Source organism: Charadrius vociferus, unplaced genomic scaffold, assembly GCF_000708025.1.
Source record: "Charadrius vociferus isolate BGI_N301 unplaced genomic scaffold, ASM70802v2 scaffold643, whole genome shotgun sequence".
Lineage (NCBI taxonomy): Eukaryota > Metazoa > Chordata > Aves > Charadriiformes > Charadriidae > Charadrius > Charadrius vociferus.
Window position 1 is genome coordinate 544,171 of NW_009647512.1, and position 21,361 is coordinate 565,531.

The 21,361-nt window shown below is 48.4% G+C and overlaps 1 protein-coding gene across 1 annotated transcript in view; it reads left to right on the plus strand.

The window, feature by feature from the left end:
• The window catches only part of LOC104282672 (pinopsin-like), a 43,082-nt gene extending 22,283 nt beyond the window's left edge, over positions 1-20,799 (plus strand). The window contains exons 4-5 of the mRNA XM_009880788.1: positions 14,130-14,363; positions 20,575-20,799. Of these exons, the coding sequence (XP_009879090.1) occupies positions 14,130-14,363; positions 20,575-20,799 (459 nt within the window). The remainder of the gene's footprint in view (positions 1-14,129; positions 14,364-20,574) is intronic.
• Positions 20,800-21,361: the final 562 nt, after the last annotated feature.

Here is a 21,361-nt window from a genome sequence, read left to right on the forward strand (position 1 = left end):
CCCGGGGCCCGGCCCCCCCTGTGTGGGGGACCAGCCTGCGGGGAGGCGAGGAGCGGGCAGGCAGGGACCAGGCAGCTCAGGCCACCCGCTCTCCCCTGGCACAAAGCGAGCGTTTGCCACCCTGCGCAGCCCCAGTTTGTCCCCTGCGCCCCAGGAGCCCACCCCAGGCTGGGCGCGAGCTCCATCAGTGCTAGGAGACCTGGCTTTGTCTCAGGCTGTGCAGCAAGCGCCTGAAAGATAAGAGGAAATTAGATAACATCACTCTATAAGCCACATTTGCAGATGTAAACGTTTAACTTAAGCTTATTATTGCTCTGGGACTCCGGGCAGAATTAAATCAGCGGAGATGTTTGTGTTAATCCTTCTCAGCCTCTCCCAGCCCACTCTCTGGTTACAAATACCTTTCGTTCCCCTGACAGCGAGCTCAGTGCTCCTTGGTCACCCTTTGCTGGAGCGGCAGCTGCTCCTGCGCCACCGCAGACCTGTCCCCTGAGCGCAGGTGGGGACATGGCTCCCACGGGACTCTGGTTTTTTCCATCTTTTGAAGCTGCAACTACTGGTTTAGAGGCACTGCTTGTCACAAGGCGGTCACAGCAGCCAAGGCTGGAGCAGGTAGCGCCTGCAGGAGAGGCTCTTCTTCTCCAAAGCTACTCCATGGGCAAAAACCAGCGAGATAACCTGGGCGGAGAGCTGTCCCCTGTGGGAAGGCTGTGCTGTGCCACAGTCGGAGCAATCCCCACGGCTCGGACGGGCTCTCCCAGCCCTGCTCTCTCCAGGGCAGCAGAGCCTTGATTTCTGCTGGGGCTGCCCATAGGTGAGAGCGCTGAAGGCGTAACTTCTCAAATTAAGGACTCTTCCCACAGATGCACCCATCACAGAACAAGGGAATTTTAGGCCAGATCTGTGTCTTCAGGACAGCTTTGGACACTCTCACCAGGGTGGGCATTAGTGTGCCACCGGTTTAGGTGGCAGCAGGACTCAGCAGCTTTAGCAGAGCCCTCTGCAAACCCAGCAAGTGATGGGATCCCTTCAGGGATGTGAACTGGTCCTCTGGTGGCAGCTGTGGCACAGAAAGGGGACAGGATGGTGGCAAAGGGTTATTGCACCCTTCGTCAGGGGTGACAAGCGTGAAGGTCAGGAGCTGCCTTTCCTGGGCTGTCTGGTCCTGCGGGGACCTCAAACCACAGGAACCTTCTGGGAAATAACATGAAAATTATTCTCAGAAGTAGAAGAGCTATTTTTTCTGCAGTTTGTGCCAAGTCTGAGCACGCAATGTGTTCACATTTGTTGCATGAGCCTGCAGGATGGGGCTCCTGAAGCCCCAGCACGCAGCAGAAGCACCGCCTCAGAGGCTCAGCCTCTACCAGTGTCATAGCCGGTTTGCCAGACACAGACCTCCGTCTGGATGCGAGTTATCCTTCCACGAAGAGGGATTTTCCACAAAGAGGCAAAGTCAAAACCAGCCAGTGCTGCTGGATGCACCTGGGCACGGCTGAGCACGGAGGGCTGGGCACTGCGGAGCTCGGCCGGGACACCGGGGGAGCACGGGGAAGCTGGGGGACAGCGGAGCTGCAGGAGGACAGAGAGCCCCAGAGCCTCCTGCCCCGGGCGCAGGCAGTGTGCTCACTGCCGACAGGCGTCCCTGGCTGCTCAGCTTCCCCCAGGGCGGCAAGGTGCAGAAGCAGCAAAATCCCTGGTGGGTGTCAGAGGGAGGAGACAAAGACGGAACAAAACAAGCTTCACATGCAAACTAAATATTTCAGGAATTGAACAACAGACATTTGTGCTTTTAGAAGATCCCAAATTCTAGGCAATAGCCTTTTATTGTGCCTTCGACTCCTGCCATGAATAGCTTCCTTTAACTGAGGTTATCTGCACCGCTTACAGAAGTAAAATTGCAGTGGGAGATCGGGGTGTTCAGTTTCAGCCAGGCATGAAAAATTATATCCTTTCGCTTGACATTTGTATTTTCATGCTCTGGTTTCTGACATGATTATCATCACAGGAGATATGCAGGGATGCTTAAAATCTTGGAAATCAGTCCAGGCTCTCACATTCTCCTGTGCTGCTTGCAAGCAGCTGACAGTTCGTACCGTCTTGCTTCAAGCTCACAGCTTCCTTAAACCTGAAGAAAATTGTCACCACAGAGACAGGACCCATTTTTGCCCCCACGTCTCATTTCAGGCTGGCAGGCAACAGCCAGAGGGAAGGGTTCGCTCTGAGCCAGTCATTTCAAATGAATACTTGAAGGTATTACAGTACACTGCCGACAATAAACCTCAACACTGAAAACAACCATGAGAAAATGAGGGATATTTAGGTTTTCAAACACATTGAGCTTTCTTCTTCATTATCTCCTTTCTGAGAAGTCCTTCTGTTTTGGTACCGATTTCACAGCCCCCTGTGAAGCGCTTGCAGGACCGGGCGAACGCAGAGGCTGCTGCTTCACCTGGGGGGAGGCTGTTGTGCTGGAAAAGCAGGACGGAGCTGTGCGGTGGCAGACAGCCGGGTGCGAGGGTTTGCCTCTCCTCCCTGGCGTTCCTGCACGGGGGCTTCCTCCAAGCAGGCTGCGAGGAGCTGAGAAGCAAATCCAACAACCGCTTCTTATTTTGCATATCCCGGTGCCCTAGGGGGTCCTAGGAGCCTAAGCAGGGTTAGAGGACATCAGGCTCAGGGTGAAGCACGCAGGCAGCTGCTTGCAGCTGGGGAAACCCCCTGGGACATGAGGCTGGGCAGCACAGGAAAGCTAGATGCATCCTCCATCCAAATCCCCATGCTGGTTTGAAAAACTTGGTCGCACCTATTATTTTACTGCTTCAAAACCATTCCAGCCAGCAGAAACAGTGCACATGGGCGAGTCTCTCAAATACAACTTCAGCGATGCAAACAATTCATGGGCTACAGCCTGGAGAAGAGAAGGCTCTGGGGAGACCTTATAGCCCCTTCCAGTACCTAAAGGAGGTCTACAGGAAAGATGGGGAGGGACTCTATCAGGGAGTGTAGTGATAGGACAAGGGGCAATGTTTTTAAACTGAAAGAGGGGAGATTTAGATTAGGTATTAGGAAGAAAATATTTACTTTGAGGGTGGTGAGGCTTGGGCCCAGGTCACCCAGAGAAGCTGTGGCTGCCTCATCCCTGGAGGTGTTCAAGGCCAGGCTGGATGGGGCTTTGAGCAACCTGGGCTGTGGGAGGTGTCCCTGCCCATGGCAGGGGGTTGGAACTAGATGGTCTTTAAGGTCCCTTCCAACCCAAACCATTCTATGATACGACTCTATGATTCTAAAACAATAGTTTGGGATTCCTTCTAGTATAAATACTTCATAGTCAGCATCAGGTTCAACCTGAGCTCTTGGATGTCCTGGAGAAGGAAGAGCTCTTTATGACCATTCCTGGGTTTCACCAGCATGCTTAACCCAAGGCATGGGGTGTAAAGATGCCAGGTACATACCTGCTTGGGTAAACTGTCTTGTCAAATGTCGTCTGCATCCCAAGGTCCCCGTTGGAAATAACCAGCTTGCTGAAAGTGGCATACAGGCAGCGATTCCCCCATTGCTTCCATGAAACCTGCAGGAGACAACCATTCTGCTATCGGGTTTCAGTAAGCACGTGAGACCTTAAAAAAGTTTGTTGGAAACAGATAAATGATTTGTTGAGCACAGGGGTTAAAAAGTCATTATTTAGAGTTTTTGACAAGCTTGGCAGAGCCCCCTCACATGAATTGTCAGAATGCAAATATAATCAATTCCAGCTTTTATATCACTATATTACAGCATGGATTTTTCTTTTTTCCTTAATTCACTGACAGGCTATTCTTCTGTCATCCCCTTGACACATGAATCTGAAGTGCTGCCTCCAAATTATTGACTGTGGCTCGCCCTTGGAAATTAGTACATGGGCTCAATACTCTGCTTTTCTGTACAAACTCCTGCCCTGGGTTGAGTTACATCAGCATAAAAATACCATAAGCGCAGTGATGCAAAGCTCCTGAGGTTTAAGGGAGGATTAGCAGCTCTTTCACCTCAGACTCCAAATCTCACCAGTTTCCAGACTTTTAATTCCCCTTCTTGTCCCACCCCACCAGAGCATCCTTCCTCCCAGAGCAAAAAGGATAAGCGGCGCAGCAGCAAAGCCCATCAGAGGTCGGGTCCTCTGGCAGGGCTGCAGCCCCATCTCCAGTTCTCCAGCTGGCACCGGCACACCAGCCAGGGGACAGGTACCCAGCACCATGGGGACATTTATGCCCGAAGCCGTGAGCACCACCAACGCCCGGGCTGGCCCGCTGGTGTGGGGAGGGCGAGCGCAGCCCCAGGCAAGGCTTGCTTCCCACAGCACCTCCCAGACACGCTGCCTATGTGGACCAAAGGCATTTTGGGGACTGCACTGTGGAAATAATCACATGTGGGCTCTTAAAGCTTATCCAATAACCAGACTTGTACCATCCTCACCACCCACTGCAGGGGCCTCTGAGTGCCCTGCTCCAGGGGGCAGGGAAAGCCAGGATGCTTTCCATCACACCTCTTGGTCCCTCAAGTGTTATGGAAAGGAAAAAAAAACAAACCCATAGCAAGGCATTTGATGTGTTACACATTAATTTTGTTAATTAATCCAACAGTTTCTAATGTTGGGGGTAATAATTTTGTAGAGCTTCGGCAGAGGAAAATGGGGGAAAACAGCACTGTTTGACAGCGATTCCCTTCCACTGGCAAGAAGGGGAAAGAGTAATTACACCGGTCCTCAAGCGTTTATCTAGACAATTATGAATGCTGCTGCAGTGCTCACCCAGAGCAAATTGAGCCTGTACTGGGAGTGCGAGACAAATACATTCCCAATGGCAGGAAGCATTAAAGCTTAAGAACGGAAACGCTTCAGATGCCAGATAAGAGAAATCAGGCTTAGGACAGCTGAACCCAGAGGAGCCTGCAGGAACAGTGCAGCCCCCCTGATCGAAGAGAGCAATCACCTTTGGAAACAGGAAAATCTACCCACGCACAAAATAAACATGGAATTGGTTTTCTTTGCTCCTTTTGACTCCAATCCCAGTGAAAACGCAACTGTGGGATGCTTTTAAATTTTCCCACTTAAATGGTGGCAGGCGCTGTCTGCTCATTAGAGCTGCTCATACTTGGTGCATCACCAGAGCTGCCCAGACTTGGTTTGTCTGTGCTGCAGGTTCTCCTGCAGTAAGTGCTCCCCCTCAGAGCCGGAGGAACTCTTCCATTAGCAGCAATAACCGTGGGCACTGGAAGATCAGACATCTATGTGAACACAAAATACAGGTACAACAAGGGCAACAGGCCACCTCTGAAGCAAGGGGCAACAATCCTCCCCCCCACCCCCAAGTACGGTTATTCCCTGTAGGATATGCTTTGAAGGAGGACACAGCGACTGTCCTCAGCTTCTCCAAAGATTTGGAGGGGATACACTTTGTGCTCTGCCACTGTGTTTGTGTGCTGCGGAGATTTGTCCAACAGCAGTCACTTACCTGGTGAACACAGTAAGGATTTTCCCAGCTGAAAACAAAGTAGCTGTGAAATCTTTTTTTCCCCTCTAGCTCAAATATTTTTCAGCGGGGGCTTCGAGAGCTCCGAAGTCAAGCGTTCAAGCCTTTGCAGTTAGGGAAGCTGAGTTTCGCCGAGCGCTTTCAGCCTGCAGGACAGCAGGGAGCAGCCGTGCCCCGCAGGCTGAGCTGCACTTCCCTTCTTCCCACAGCACAGTCACCCGCCAGCACCACAAACCGCATTTTCCTCCTCCACTGGCTCTTTGCGATACTCTTCTGCATGTCGCAGGAGCGCAGGGCCAGCCCAGGCTCGCATCCCGGGCTGTGCTACCTACCAGCCAGCATTTCTGTCCGTCCTACTCTCTGCCCCATCGCTGCCCTGGGTTTCAGCCCACGACCGTCTAACCTGCAGGGAAAGTGTGCTGTGGGAACGAGAGGGAGAAATCTGCCCCCAGAACTAAGTCATTTTGTCACCAGGTAAAAAAAAAAAAAAAATTAACAAGGAGGCTCAGCAAATGAGTGAATCCCATCTGTATCTTTCTACGGGAGCACCCCTCGCAGCAGCCCTTGAAGCACTGTTTAAAATCCCCCCCCAACTCAGCAAGGCAAATGCAAATTACCTCTCATTAGCAGTTGCCCTGGGAGAGCACCCTCTCACCAATCAGTCCTCGGTCTAATGACTGGTCTTCTAGGCTTTGCAGAGAAACAATACCACAAAAACTCAAGTCTGGCAGTGAGACTGACTGCCAGGAGGGCTGTGACCGACCTCCCCTGCCCCGACACTAAACCAGCACCCAAAGGGGCTCCCAGTTGCTCTTTGAGCTCAGACAGCGACGGGTGGATCTGCGGGGGACCGAAAGGAGAGCAAGCAACGAACCCGGAGTGTGGAGCCATTTCAAGCCTAGTACAGCTGTACCCCAAACACCATGGGTTTTCCGCAATAGCAGCCATGTTTTCCCCTAAAATGATCAAATACTCTACCCGAGTGTCCTGGAAGATACAACAGACACACCAGCACATTGCCAGCTCTCTGGATTCCCAAGAGAATCCCTAGGAGAAGAGGTTTAGCACTGCAAACACTCCACACAGAGGAGCCCAAGAGTCTTCTCTGAGACATTTTGCAATTGCTATACAGACATACTTGGCTGTTATCACATACAATAGCACTAATGCAGTTAATTTGCTTTTAAAACACACTCATCTCAGAGCACAGCTATTGCCTGTGCCCTTTGGGGGACCAGTGCAGGGTCTCCCGCTCCCCTGGAAGGGAAGGCACTGGGACAGCCTTCCTCATGGCTGGCAGCAGCCACCAGGTCTGGGCTTTGCTGCGTGCCAGGACCAAGCCTGCCTGCCTGGACACCCCAAGGACACTCCGGACAGTCTCGGGTCAACATATCCTGAGGCTCCTGTTCTGCTAATGCTTGATTTGATATCTAGAAGTCACATAAAGTTTGAGAAGAACTCCACTGTCAATGAGAAGAAAGTGCTATCATCACAGTCATTACTGATTAAAACATCAAAGAAAGATGCAGAAGGAGGGGAACAACACCAGTGTGAACATAAGTAGTACTGAAGTATTTTAATATTCATTCTCACTGGCAGATGTGCTATGCAGATTAATAACTCCAAAGGACGTGCTTCCTTTGAACTGTAAATATTTTCTGCTTTATGCAGTTCAGCGCCCCAAAGCCGAGAAGCACACCGGCTGGGTTGCAGAAAGCTGACCAGGAGAAGGACGAGGTGACACGTAGAACCCAGAAATGTCCCAGCAGCGCTGCACCGTGCCTACACCTGCTGCTTGACCTTTTGCAAACATCAACCGTAATGAATTATTTTAGTATTCTGATATTTAAAATTCATAATTAATGCCTTTTAGCGATTGCAAGACCTCTCCTTATAGTTATGGAGCCCTCTATGTTTATAAAGGCAAGTGAGGAACTGAATTTAGATTTCAATTTTAACCTTAAATCACACCCTTGTGAGGACAGAGGTGAGCGCAAGAGGATGCTGTGAGCACTTTGAGGGCATGCCCGAGCCACAGAGCTCTCTCCCTTGCACGCCACAAGGCCCTTACAATTACTCATCTGGCACCTTCCAAGCCTTCTCAGAGATGAGAAAAATTACTATAGCAGAGGTGAAAGACGTCAGCACAGCGGCTGGAAATGAATTTCTTCTTCTCTTTCTCCCCGCCTTGCCTCCCTATAAGCTTTGGCAGAGGTCTGTGTTAATAGTGGAAACTGCAGCTTCCAGAAAGCAATCGGTAACGGAGGGGCCGGTCCCTCTGCCCGCACAGTGAAGGTCCCTACAGAGGCTGTGTGATCCCCTTCCAACGGGACACAGCCCGAGACCACCTTCTTTGGGTTACAGCTAGCTTTAAGTACCTCTGGCCAAATTTCCATGGGATTGTTCTTTTTAATACACTTACCACGGGAGATTTTCCACAGCCTTCGTTTATTGGAAAAAAAGATGATTTGCAGAGGCAAATCTTCAGCCGACTCATAGAGCTGGGCAGCACCGAGGGCACGGCCCGAGGGTCAAAAGTTTTATTTGGCCCCACCAAAAGGGAGCTGTTAGTGTCCCCTCCGTATGAACAAGCAAACTTGGAATATTCTGGCGTAAACCCAACTCATTACGGTAGATGAACCTGTGTTTAAGGCTGAAGTTGTGTGTTTTTAAATACAATCTCACGTGTAAGCATTAGTGGGATTCGGGAGCATAAGATGTTCTGCACATCATGAATGGTCATAACATTTATCATCCGGTTCCCTTGCCCTGTAACACAGCCAAGTGAGGTGAAGTCTCTACAGCATTCCAAAAGCGATGAGATGCCCAGGTCAGCCCAAATTTTGCCTCAGTAACTGAGGGAGTGAAAGGTAAAACAGCATAGGAAAAAAGCAGGGAAGAAGGAAATGTTTGGCTGGAAAAACAGATGACTTACGTGGACTGTTATCAAGCTTCAATAATAAAAATGTTAATCTGGTTGAAGATTTCTTTGCATTTTCACATGCTCTTAGCAGCATAATTCATAGACATTCGCTCTTGAATCTCTACTTGGGGCAGTGCAGGTGAGACCAGAAACCTTGGGCAGGGAAAGCAGAGCACCTCCTAAGTGAATCCAAACACGAGGCTCAGCTCCCTCAGGCTACATCTCTTTCACACACAAAAAAAAGACGGAATTCTAGTTGAAATTAGTTAGCGGTTTGAGGCAAAAGCAATTTCTTACAGATGTTTTATTCCTCCCTGTGCATAAGGTGTTCCATTATCCATAAAATTACACTTAGTCCCAGGCAAGAAACCAAGCGCCAAGAATGCTGTGGTCACGGAAGGAACGTGCAACTGCTACTGCGAGAGTCTGCGCAGCCCTCCACCCGTCACCTGCAGGCACGCTTCCGTCCTTCCTGGAAATCCCGAGGAAGGTTTCCCAACCTTGAGAATAATTGTATTTTTTTGCTCCTGAAACTAATACCAGCTATTTTAAATCAGTTTTCACAATCGTTCCTGTCTGTAAGAACCCTGTTGGCTTACTGTTTGAGGCTTTCTGCTGGGCTTCCGTTTCTTTTAGCTCAGCCTTTGCTAAGCAAGCCCATGGTTGCAGCGGTAGGTTATTCTCGTTCCAAGAGGTCCCATGGACTCTGGACCTCCTGTCCGTGCTCGCCAGGCTCCCTTGGCAGCCTGCTTTGTGCGCAGGATGCACCTGATGTCACTTTAAGCACCTCATAGCTCTTTCCAAGCAACGCACAGATGTATTTGTGTGTGTGCCCACAGATCTGACCTGAGTTACGAGCATCAACTGAGGACAGCGCTGTAACTCTTCAAAGGGTTGAGAGTTTCCCCTGAAGCATCCAACGTCCCTACTGAAACCCACTACCTACATTTATCAATTCTTAAAAGTAGGGCATAAGCTGATGTGCAGGGACCACCAGGGAGTCTCACATCCGCTCTAGAAGAAATTGGATTGACCTTTAATGTACAGGCAATGCAATTTATTTGCAACTTCATAAAGTTATAGTCTGGTTCTCTAGTATGTATTCAAGTAACTGCAGCTATTAATTCACCAGGGCAGAGCATAACCGGGTATATCTGATTTCATAGCTCTCGGGCACTATTTCTTGATGCACAGGCAGTGATGTCTGAAGGTGGTTCAGCTGCTGCCACAGCTCAGGGGTGTCTGTGCCGCTCGCTTTAGAGAAATACAGCAGCTTTGCTCACGTAAGCCAGGGGCCTCAGCTGCTGTGCTCAGGCCATCGCATACCTGGTTTGGTTGAGGTTGTTTCTCCTCTATCTCCCTTTGTTCCAACTTTTCTCAAGGATCATCCTCCTAGTCCTGTCAGTGTCCTTGTCAGCTCTCCAAACTCTAAATGCAGTGGTGGTTTCACAAAAAATAACCAACAAAAAAACCCAAGAGAAAACATAATCACTCAGCTGAGGTTCTCAGATCATCCTGGGGATTCAGGAACTAATCCCAGTGGGAGATTTGTGGCTAAACCTCCCAGGCAGCCCTGGGTATACCCAGCTGTGCTCTCCGGTCCTGGATGTTACTGAGCAATTCCATATCCATTGCTGAAAAAGCATATTTTACTTTCCTAGCAATGTGATGACTCTGTTCTTTCTGCACAGTATGTGTCAGCAATATCAACCAGGAATTTGCTGTGTCCACAGTGACCTCTATTTAAACCTCTTCTTATTGTTTGTTGCATTAGTCTCTCATCCATGTCCTTCTCCTGTCCGTGACACCCGGTGCCATCCCACACAAACGCTGTATTTGTGAGCATTACTGCTCCTACACGGGGTGGATGGCTGCGTAAATTCCCCATGGTAAATGAAAAAAGAAGAGAGGCAAATTAATCACTTCTGCAGGCTGAATTACCATCTAGAGGTGCTTCTCTGTAGTAGAAATTGCAAAGTAACTTAGCTATTAAATGATAGACCTCAGCACAGGGACTGTCCTTCTCCTGTACCCATGGCCATCTCCACCGTGGATCCTGTCTAATAGCAGAAGTTAATACATAGCAGAGGCACATCATGGTCTATAATGTCCCGGGCAGAGGCAAACAGGCAGCGCAACAAACTGCTGCTGCATCCAGCAAACCTGCGGGGTCATGGGTTGCATTAAGAGACGGCATATTCCATCAGCTCATATAGAAATGCCCATATAATGTATGGGATTAAATACTTCATTGGCCCCAGTGTTTGTGATCAAGCTTCAGCTGAGTTTTAGCTGGAAAGGACACAGTGAAGACTGTTATGGCAAAATGGACAGCTGACATGCAAGAATGACTGCACAGTAACATTTCCAGTACATTAGCCTTCTTCCTGCACACGTAAATTGTCGCGGAATGTGACTCGAGCCCATTGGGAAACCATCTTTTCACTACTCAGCAAGGGTTCCCAGCATCAGCCTTTACTGCCTGCCCATGGCGGGGACCGAAGGCTGAACAGAGCCCAGGAGAAACGTGGTCAGGACCTTAACTGGGTATGGCAGATGTTTGCAGAGATTCCCAGCTATTCCTGATCTTTTCGTTAGTTTTCCATGTAAAAATTAACACTGATGGGAAGCATGTGAAAGCATCACTGTACGAGCAACATGTCGCCAGGGCCTCCAGCTACCCTGGAGATGAACCCCCCAGTCCTGCTAACTCAGAACACTGGACCACACGTGCAACATAGGGAATGAGTGATACAGAGGCATCATAAATTTTAGAAAACTGAAAAGATCATTTTTCGGAGAAACAGAGACTCAACTTTCAGAAAAGAAAACATAAAGCTATAAAAGCACATTTTCTGTGGGTGTTTTCGGCACCAAAACCTACTGAAATAATGAGATTGTTTAAGTTTATTTTTTGCACTGCAGATTGAGATTTAGATTTTTCACCAAACCAGAAGTGAAGGACACTTTACAGCAGCTCAGTGCACTGCCAGGGTAATTCTGCGCTAAATTCCTGCAGCAGCATCGCTGCTGTTAGCCCTAAACCAGAAACAACCTGGGCTGACTTTCCAACCTCTACAGGCCAGCAACTACGGGCAAGCTACCTGGGCTAAGACGCGTGGTTTTACTTTCCCTGCAAGTTATCAAGGCAAAATTAAAGTAAAAGCCCACAGCGTCACTTGTCAGCATCGCACAGCTCTTTGCTCCTGTCCATCTACAGAAGTTGATCCACAGCCCTGGAGTTGTGGATCATCCGCTGATGATGTGCCAGCAGCATTTCAAGGCTGCTGAGTTTGTTTAGTTTTGCAAAAGTTTTCTTGCATGTGCCTTGAATATTAATATCAAGGTCTCAGGTTTCCTTGAGTGACAAGGGGAGCCTCGCAATTGAAAGCAAAAATGCTTCAAGGAGAATTTCAGAAGGGGGAGGATATTCAAACTTGCTGGCCTCGAAGGATGAAAATAATCATTTCCTACTGCTGGCAAGGAAATGAAAACCTTTCCTTGCTTACCCACGAAGCCGCTCCCTGGCAGCATCAGTTTGAAAACTGCAAGCTTTTCTTTTTTTAAGAGAAGGAGAAAATACTTAAAAAGTGAAGAGAGTACTACATGATATAAGTTTGGCTGAGACAGGTACGTTGCACTGGTAGAACGTGTACCATCAGCAGTACCCCACTAGCTTTATTTCAGTGTTCAACCCAGTGACAAAAAGCAGCTTTTTCTCCCCATTTAGGTGTGTCACACAGCATCAGGATATTCAGAGGGAGATGTAGAGACCAAGCAGTACACCAGCTCCCCTGTGGCCTGAGCTCTGCTGAAGGTCATTAACTAGGAAGTATCTTGAGTACTCCTCTCACGCCCAGCCTCACACCAGGCTGATTTTGATCTGGAAAACATCCAGAAAACATTTGTCTTCTCTGACCTTACCTGAAGAAAGAGGAAAGTTGGGTTGCCATTTCTAAAATCAATAGAAATCAAGGGCATGTAGTGATAGGACGAGGGGTAATGGCTGCAGACTGGAAGAGGGGAGATTTAGATTAGATATCAGGAAGAAATTTTTCACTCTGAGGGTGGTGAGACAGTGGAACAAATTGCCCAGAGAAGCTGTGGATGCCCCATCCCCGGAAGTGTTCAAGGATGGATGGGGCTTTGAGCAACCTGGTCTAGTGGGTGGGGGGTTGGAATAAGATGAGCTTTAAGGTCCCTTCCGACTCCAACCATTCTATGATTCTATGATTCAATAGAAAAAAAAGGAGCTTTGGTTTTCCTCAAGGTACACCACTTGCAAGGCATCACCTGCCACCTGCCCCAGGTGTCTCCTGGCATGGGATGGTGAATAGGAGGGCTTCAGGACGACATAAAGAAATGGGGATTTTTTGTGGGAATAAAGGACCCTGGCAGCCAGCTGCCGATGCCTTTCAGTGCCTCTTCTCAGGAGCCTAAAAATCAAGCACACATGATGCAAAATACAACTCTTCTTCCATTTCCATCCCTGTACCCACGTACCCCAATCCAGCTGCTTCTACTTCATCCCACAGCCTGAGCATCTTGTAAAATTTAAAACCAAGTTGGGGCAGACTTTCAAACAAATCTGAACACAGGGAAAATGTCATACAGAATCATCTCCATGAAATATAAGAAGATAAATGTGAGCTTTCTGTCTGAGATGTCTGTGAATAAATCTGAGCTCCTGATGCCTGTGGGTGTCTCTGAGCGAAATATTCACCTCTCACTAATGGAAATATTTTGATTAACAACTTTATTTGCCTTGTAGCAAATACCACTTTTTTTTCTGTTAAATCACAGACAAGTGTCATAAAAGATTTCGTTTGCACATTAACAGTATATTTATAAAGTACTCGGTATTAGAGTTCCCTCAGCAGGCAATTACAGATATGTTCTACTTTTTGAACAGTTTTGGTTTGGTTTTTTAATTAGTCTCAAGGTGACTTGCAGCACACAAATACATCCCGCTGGAATCCCCGTAAAACTGCTTGTAAGAGTTAGTTTCTCGTGCTTACCGCAGCACTTTGGAGTGCAGGCGTTACACAACACACAGGAAAAGGTCCATTTTTCAAAACACACTGAAAACTAGGAAAGAAGGGTGAGGCATAAGACAGCAGTATTTATATACAGTACAATTTACTTACGAGTATGCGTGAACCCCAAATCCAGAAGAACCTGTTGCAAATCAGCAATTCAGCTGCTGACTTTTCCAATTCAGGGGAGAAAGTTCTCTCAAACCCTTGTTCTTCATGTTCTTGCCTGTCTCCTCTCCTGCCCCCGTGGCCTCTGGGTACAGAGCATTTCATCCTTGGCTGGGTGCATCACTGCTGGTAGGACTCAGACAAGCAATCCTTCTGGGAGCGCCGGGTCCTCCACAGCCAGTTAGACCAGGGCAGGTTCCCCCTTCTTCCCTCCTGCCCAAGAAACTCACGTCAAATGCTGTGATTTAGAGGAAACTGGAGAAGGCTGTTCCAGACGAACAGCATTATCGCTGACCCTATTCCAACTGTTATCTACATACTTTGGGTGCATAACATACAAACTCTGCCCACTTTGACTGGCCAGCTCTTCTCCAGCCAACAACATTTCAATATGACACTGCCAACCCTGCCCCAAGTGTGGCCACTCCAGGAGCTCCCGTGCATCATCTGCTCCCAGTATGAGCACTGCTAATAGTGGATTTGTGCCTCTCTCCCACCCAGGTGAGTGGCATCAATAAAGGGATGGGTCGGAGCCGGGAGCAGCGCGTCCTGATCATGGTGGTGGTGATGGTAATTTGCTTTCTCCTTTGCTGGCTGCCATACGCGACTGTGGCACTGATAGCTACGTTTGGGAAACCCGGTCTCATCACCCCTGCAGCCAGCATCATCCCGTCCATCCTTGCCAAAAGCAGCACAGTCTACAACCCCATCATCTACATATTTCTGAACAAACAGGTAAGTAAAATGTTATCCTTATGTTTACTCAGATTCAATGTATGCAAGAAGTAAAGAAATAACGAGGGGAAACAAGGATTGTATCGGTGACATCACTGGAAAACCATATGAGAGGGAAGCGCGGAAAAAGGGCTATGAGGAGCAAAGGTAATTGACAAATCTGGACTTTTGGAAGTTAGATAAGCAAATTCCCACAGGTCCAAATAGCAACCGAGAGACCCCTCTGAGCCGAGCGTGCTGCTGGCTAAGGGGGACGGGGCTCTGCGGCGCTGGCAATGGGCCCTGGTACAGCTCACCAGCAACTCCTTGGCTTTGCTGCCATGCCAAAGGGGAATGGAAAACCCCATCTTTAGGTGGCTCGAGAAGGCATTGGAGCTCCCCCGGAGATCTTTCAGTACTTGCTGAACGGTGCCCATAAATAACGCCTCTTTTTCTGGTGAAGATTTAACTCATGCCAGGAGAATGTGGGTTTTAACTATATTCAACACAGAATAGAAGTGAAATGCTTCACTACACCATACAACTGTTGATTCAGCCCAAGAGTACCCATTTTTGCTTCCACCCTACTTTTCTGCCCTTAGAAACTCCAGGAACTGGTACCCAGGCACCAGTAACAGGACTATTTTTCCTTAACTGGGATTTAACTGCCCTGCATGCCATTTCCAGTCTTCGATCCCTCCCAGCCCCTCAAGTGAAAGCTGTGAGCTGAGGTGAGGTGGAGACCAAAGATGCTGTTCAGATTTGGGGTCATGTTTCCACCTGTGAGGATGGAAGCTGGGAGGATGCCAGATCCTTCGCATGGTAGAAGACAGACCCTCCTGTGACCACTTGCGTCTGTTCGACTGCTCTGAGACCCCCTTGCTGACCCGAGTTTGCATCCCCTGAAACACACGTTTGTTAAGCTAATATGCTCCTCAACAAGATTAGACCCTGACAGCCAAGGATGCTGTCAGGGTCTAATCTCTGTAGAGGAAAAGTATTCATTAGATAAAACAGAGGAGTAGAGTAGTAGAAGCTTTATAAAGCCATCGATCCTCTCTTCTGTCACCTGCTCTGTGCAAAGTTTTCTCCTTTCTTTTTCCTGACCCACTAAAAATGGGCCGTATAACTCCTTCATGCTTCATGCCTCACACAGTATCATTTTATTTGTTTTTCTTTCCTCCTTCTGGTGCTAATTAGTCCCTAGAGCTCCAGAAGCAGGTTTGTTTCTTAGCACACTTAGTTGTACTTCGTCTGAAAAGTTCCCAGAAATGGCCAAACCAGAAAGTATGCTCTCTCTTAATCAGCACATGTGGGATTTTGGTAAATAGCGTCAACTGCGCCCAGCGATCCTGGGAGAGGGAAGCTGATGTGTGCAACTGCCCCACTGGGCTGGAGACAGGGTACATCCTTCCCATGCAGAGCTGGGTTTCACCCGAGCCCTTCCCCGCATACCAGGAGGGGGAGGACCGTGTGCTGGTCCCAGCTGTAGTCCCACACCCAGCGAGGGGAAAACTCATGATCTGGCAGGGGAAAGGTTTCAGAATCACGAAACCTTCCCCTTTCACCACCCGTTAGGCTACATTTTCTTGTGCAAGCTAAGAAAATGCAATGTTGCTCACAAGAAAAAAACATCAAGGTGATGCACAGCACACAATGGGCAGGAGCTGGGGTAGCCCCTTGCGCAGGGACAGAGACTAAAAGCTCAGAAGAAGGGGGTCAGGGGGTGAACAGAGATCTACAGAGAGCAAGCTGAGGGCATCAGAGCTCATCCAGTTCCTCAACCATCTCCAGCTCCATCAGCCCACTTAAGTCAGGCACATTGCAGTGATCTTTGCATTTCTGGTATTATAGCAGGTGGATAATTTTTTCTCTGAATCTAGCAAATCATCTGCTTTAATTCATTTTTGGAAGCTGTTAGGAAGCACACACAGTAAATCACTCACTCTCACTTGAAAACTAATGATGATGGTAAAGGATTGATTTGAAGTGTAGCAGTAACCGTAGGTGTTTTTACATGAGAAATTCCCTGGGAGTAAAAAGTTTCCATGACGCCGTCCATCAGCTCTACTCACTGTCACTAACAGCTCGGGGGAGTACGTTGCTTTCTCTGCTCGTGCTCAGCCTCCTGCAGAACTCCCCGACTTCTTCCCCGTGACATGAACAATTCTTTCCCTTCTCCTTTTTTTTTTTTTTTTTTTTAAAAAAAAATAAATTCTCTCGTGAAGCTGCCTGGAACACTGAAGAGAGATTACCATCCCTTACTAGAGGAAAAGCACCCAAACAGACCCACAGCTGCTGGTGCTTCCCACAGCGCCAAGCCTTGGTCCCACGCCTGGGAGCAGCACCAGCCAGAGCCAAGCTGATGGACTGCGGCAGCGTGAGCCGTCGATCCTGGTACCCAGGAGAGAGGTGGCAGCCCTGAGCTAATTACAGGAACTGGTGACTGCCATCTCAGCCCAAATCCTGTTGCAGAGACACGAAGAGGAGGTCTGGCTGACCCCCCCTCCCCGGCTTGCGCTGCACCTCACCCATTCCCACGGCCAGAGCCCCCGTCCTGCAAAGGTGACTCTGCATCGCTCCAAACGTGTGCAATCCCAGTTAAATCAAGGGAGGCAGTTTAACAACCACAGACTAATCTTAACATGTTCATGGGCTGGAAGGATCACTCTATGAAACAACAGAGATTGTGCAGAGAAGTTATCTTTTCTACAGATGCTTTCTTAATGAATCTTTTTACTAAATAGATTGCTTAGAGACAGCAGGTAGACACAAATTAAACTGGGCTCATCCATGTCAAACACCTCCCTGGAGATCACCGTGAACTTTTACTACTAGAGTTACACACACGCTTTGTTTTGTATTTTTTTGTCTAAACGTCCCTTGGTTTTCATTGCCCGGTTAGTATTTTAGCCGCGATCAGCGTTCAGGTTTCTATATTCAGTATAGACCACCAAGAACTCAATACTCTGAGTTTCGCTTGACTCCAGAGAGAAGACAGCAGCAGCACCTCCGATCCGAAAATGCTGACACAGGTTGTTTGACTGTTTCACACACGTGTGAAATCCTTCCTACTAAACACCCGAGCTTTTCTGCTAACGGTGACAGCTTTGCTCTCTGAACCAAGAAACTCACAGCTCCTCTGGCTCCCCTGCGAGCGCAGGGGCTGTCTCTCCCCCCATCCCCGTGCGAGGGACACACACCGAGCGCTGCCCGCAGGCTGCTCCACCAGCAGCCGAGCCCTGGGAACACCGGCTCCTGTGGGCACTGCCCACCCCGCTGCACAGGGAGGGCTCCTGGGGGGACTGTAAGATCCTTCGTACTTACTCTGACGTTTCTTTCCCCTTCTCCCGCCTCTGCCCAGCTGCCTCGTTTCATAAAACTCAGCTAGGAAAGTGGCATTGCTAATTCCACTGGCAGATCTGGCTCCAAAACCGGTTCAAAAGTGAGCTGTGTGCAGAGAGGAGGGATAGACAGAGCAGGGTAAAGTGAGATTTATTCCTTAGCAAGCCATACAAAAAAAACCCCAACCACCAAAACCCCCCAAAAACCCCAAAACACAAACCAAGCCCAAAACACACAGGATAATCAAACAAGTTAACCTGCGTAGTCTTAGGTTTCAGCACAGCTCCTCAGTGCTCCCTCCACCTCTCCATCACACCCGCGTCCTCACACAGCCTACTCTTCCTATCCAACATTGCAGGGCAACGTTTCTTCTTATCCCTAAATTAAGCTCCACAACTACAGTCACAAGAGGAACACCCAGTAACTAGCGTATTTTGTTCACACAGCACTCAAAATGCTGGTGTTTATTTATATGTAAATTTTAGATGTCTGACCTTTTTGGCTGTTGGATCATCTAACTGGTCACAGAATCACAGAACGGTCAGGGTTGGAAGGGCCCTCTGGAGATCATCCAGTCCAAGCCCCTGCCAGAGCAGGGTCACCTACAGCAGGTTGCACAGGATATTTTATTCCTGTTTTGAGATGGGGGTTTTCTTGACCCCTGAGTAACTGTCAGCTGCCCCTGGGACAGCAGGTAGCTGTGCCAACGAGCACCGGGGCACAGAGTAGCTGGGAGCTCCTGGCAAGAGGGGCTCTTGAAGGACAATCCATCTGCCAGCAGTGATCCAGCACATGGGGAGTCACAGCCTGGCCGGTACCGTGAGATCCGTGCCGGAGTCACCCCCTTGCCGCTACCCCCAAGCCCAGGCGTTCTTCTCCAGCAGCAGCCCTGTTGCCTTTTTGATTTGCAAAATATTCCTGGGACATTTTGCATCATCAAGGCTGAGAAAGGCCAGGGAGAAGCGCTGCACCCACCCTCCCGGGGGCTGCACTGGGGGGGCGCAAACAGATTTACAGCACGAACAGGAAGTGCTGATCATCCACATAGCCACATTCAACACAGACAGCTGTCCTGATGGTATGGAAATCTATAGGGGATAACGTGTTAACTGATGCAGCTTTCATTTCCCTCTAATTTCATGGTATCGCTAAAACAATTCTACATCCAGACTTCCCCCCAGCTTTGGTAAATGTTCAGAAATCTCTGATCGGGCTGGATAAAAATCAGAGAACACGCCGGATAAAACAACATTCGCATCGAGTGAGTGCCTCCAGGCAAGGGGTAGGTGAAGGTTAAACAGATAAAAGACTCTTACACCGTAACAGAAATTTCCTGGGCATTAAGCAACTACAGAAAGATGGCTGATAAGAGCCTCACCCACCCACGCAAACTCAACCACGAGGGGAGGCGGGGAAAGGAAAACCCAGAAAAATAGAAAATTTAATAAATAATACATATATACACCCACATTATATATAATATAATAAAATAGTACATGATAATTATTTTCTTGTAAAAGAAAGTCTGTAATTCCTGTGAAACTTCAGCTTCTCATTAAAAAAATAAAGGCATTTCAGCTGATGCAAAAATTGTGTGAAACTTCTCAAAAGCCATTTTCCCTAGCAAGCGATACTGCCGACAAAAAGCAGGATCATTTTTCCCTTGGCTGTCAGTAGCAAGAGTTGTCAGAGCTTGTTGCTATCGATCAGCTGTGTTGTACAGAGAATGACTATTAAAGTTGGTTTGGAGTCTCTTGACGCCCGAGAGATCAGCTATCAGTATTGGACTGTGCGGTTGTGGGGAGGCCACGCAGACAATCCATAAGATCTAAAATACATATTTCTTCTGCTACAGGCAGTTTCCTGAACTTCATGCAAGAGCCTCCCCCCCACTCTCAGATGCACCAGTTTGCCATGCAACTGGAATAAAAACCCCTCACATAATGGCTGTCAAACCATCCCCACCTGAGAGCTTAAGCCAAGCATATTATACAACTTTTCATCTTTTCCCCAGTCAAATACAAATCAAACCAGCCAACATTTCATGCATTCAATGAGCTCAACCCCTACCATGCTTTTAGTAAGGGGATATATTGATAACCTGGCTGCAGGCTAGCATGAGCTCCCCGAAACCTCCTCCCCACAGCGCACCGACGGCATTTACATCTGTGCGTGGGGTCAGCACAATCAAGTAAGAGGCTCCTACAAACCTGAAAATGGGCTGAAAAGCATTTACTCATTTCTGTTCTCTGTATTGCTGTGCAGTCGATAATATTTGTATTAAATAAAACCTCAGGACAATTGTTACGAGCCCTCCCTACTACTTTTCAATCAAGGGACAATGAAAATGTAAATTGATCTAAAAAAATGGACTTAAAAACCCAACTGCCCCTAACTAAATACAGCACCCAATCTGCAAGCAAGCAAAATGCCCCATCTGGATTTTACCACTTCACCTGTCCCCTGTAGTGCTGAAATATTGCCGTGGTGCTAACGTTGCCTTCTTCATGAAACACTGGCCAAAACGACTTCTTTTATTTTCCTTGGTTTTGTTCTTTTTTTGCATCGATGAGCCCAGTTTGTGTGCCCAGATGAAGGAAAAAGGCAGGCACCTCTTTCCCCCAGCTCCTGCTACCTGGGACCCCATCCCACCTTAGCTTATAGACACCTTGACCTCAGCATGAGCTCCCACTTAGCGCAAGGACATATTTTTTGCTACAAAACAATCCAATTTCTAATAAAAAGATATTATTACATCCATGCTTTTTTCAGCACCGTTCCAGGAACTGAAATGAACATAGAAAGGCCATCAGCCGAAGCCTGTCTTACAATTAGGCAAATGAATGAAATTCCTGCTAACTTGCTGTTCTCTACCTGTGTGCAATAGTTTTACAGGTGCTTTTTGGCGCTTCTGAGATGCAACAAAGCAACCGTGAATTCCAGCAACAAGTCCTCCTCCCGGTCCTGCCGTGCGCTGCAGCGGGCACAGGGCGACACCGGTGCTGCGGCGGCTGCCTCGGCCGGGCAGCCCTCGGCCGACAGCCCGCACCCGCCTCCGCGAGACACCCCACCAGCTCCAAGAGCCGTGCTGGTGGCTCACCACAGCGCTTGAGCCAGGCTGCCCGCCTAACGCCGCTGTGTGGGGGGAGTGTGAGTCCAGAGGTGAGAGTTTTGCCAAATAACCTCAGCCGGTGGCTTTGTTTCCCATGAAAACTTGCCTGTCTGCTTCCCCAGAGGTTGGCTTCACCAATAAGCCATTTCCCTGCTTCTCAAAGACTCCTGCCTAATCAAATGCCGCGAGTTTTATGGGACTTTTGGAAGAAAACAACATAAAAAACCCCACAGATGCTTCTAGAAAAACGTTTAAATAAAATAAAATAAAATAAAATAAAATATTCTAAAGACTTTCTGCCAAAAACCAGCCAAACCCAAACCCTCAAACCCAACAACAAGAAGACAAGAGACCCGGAGCACTTTGCTGCAGAACAGCTCCAAGAAACAACCCACACCTGAAGCGGGGAAGCCAACAGGTTATTCTCCAGGAGAAAAAACTATCAGCTTGCAGATGTTTTTTCTCTGGTTTGGATTATACTGTACCTTAAAAGTCTCACTTGGCTTTTGAGTACAAACCTGAACAGATTATGAAGAACTGGAGTTACGAATTAAAGCTCTAC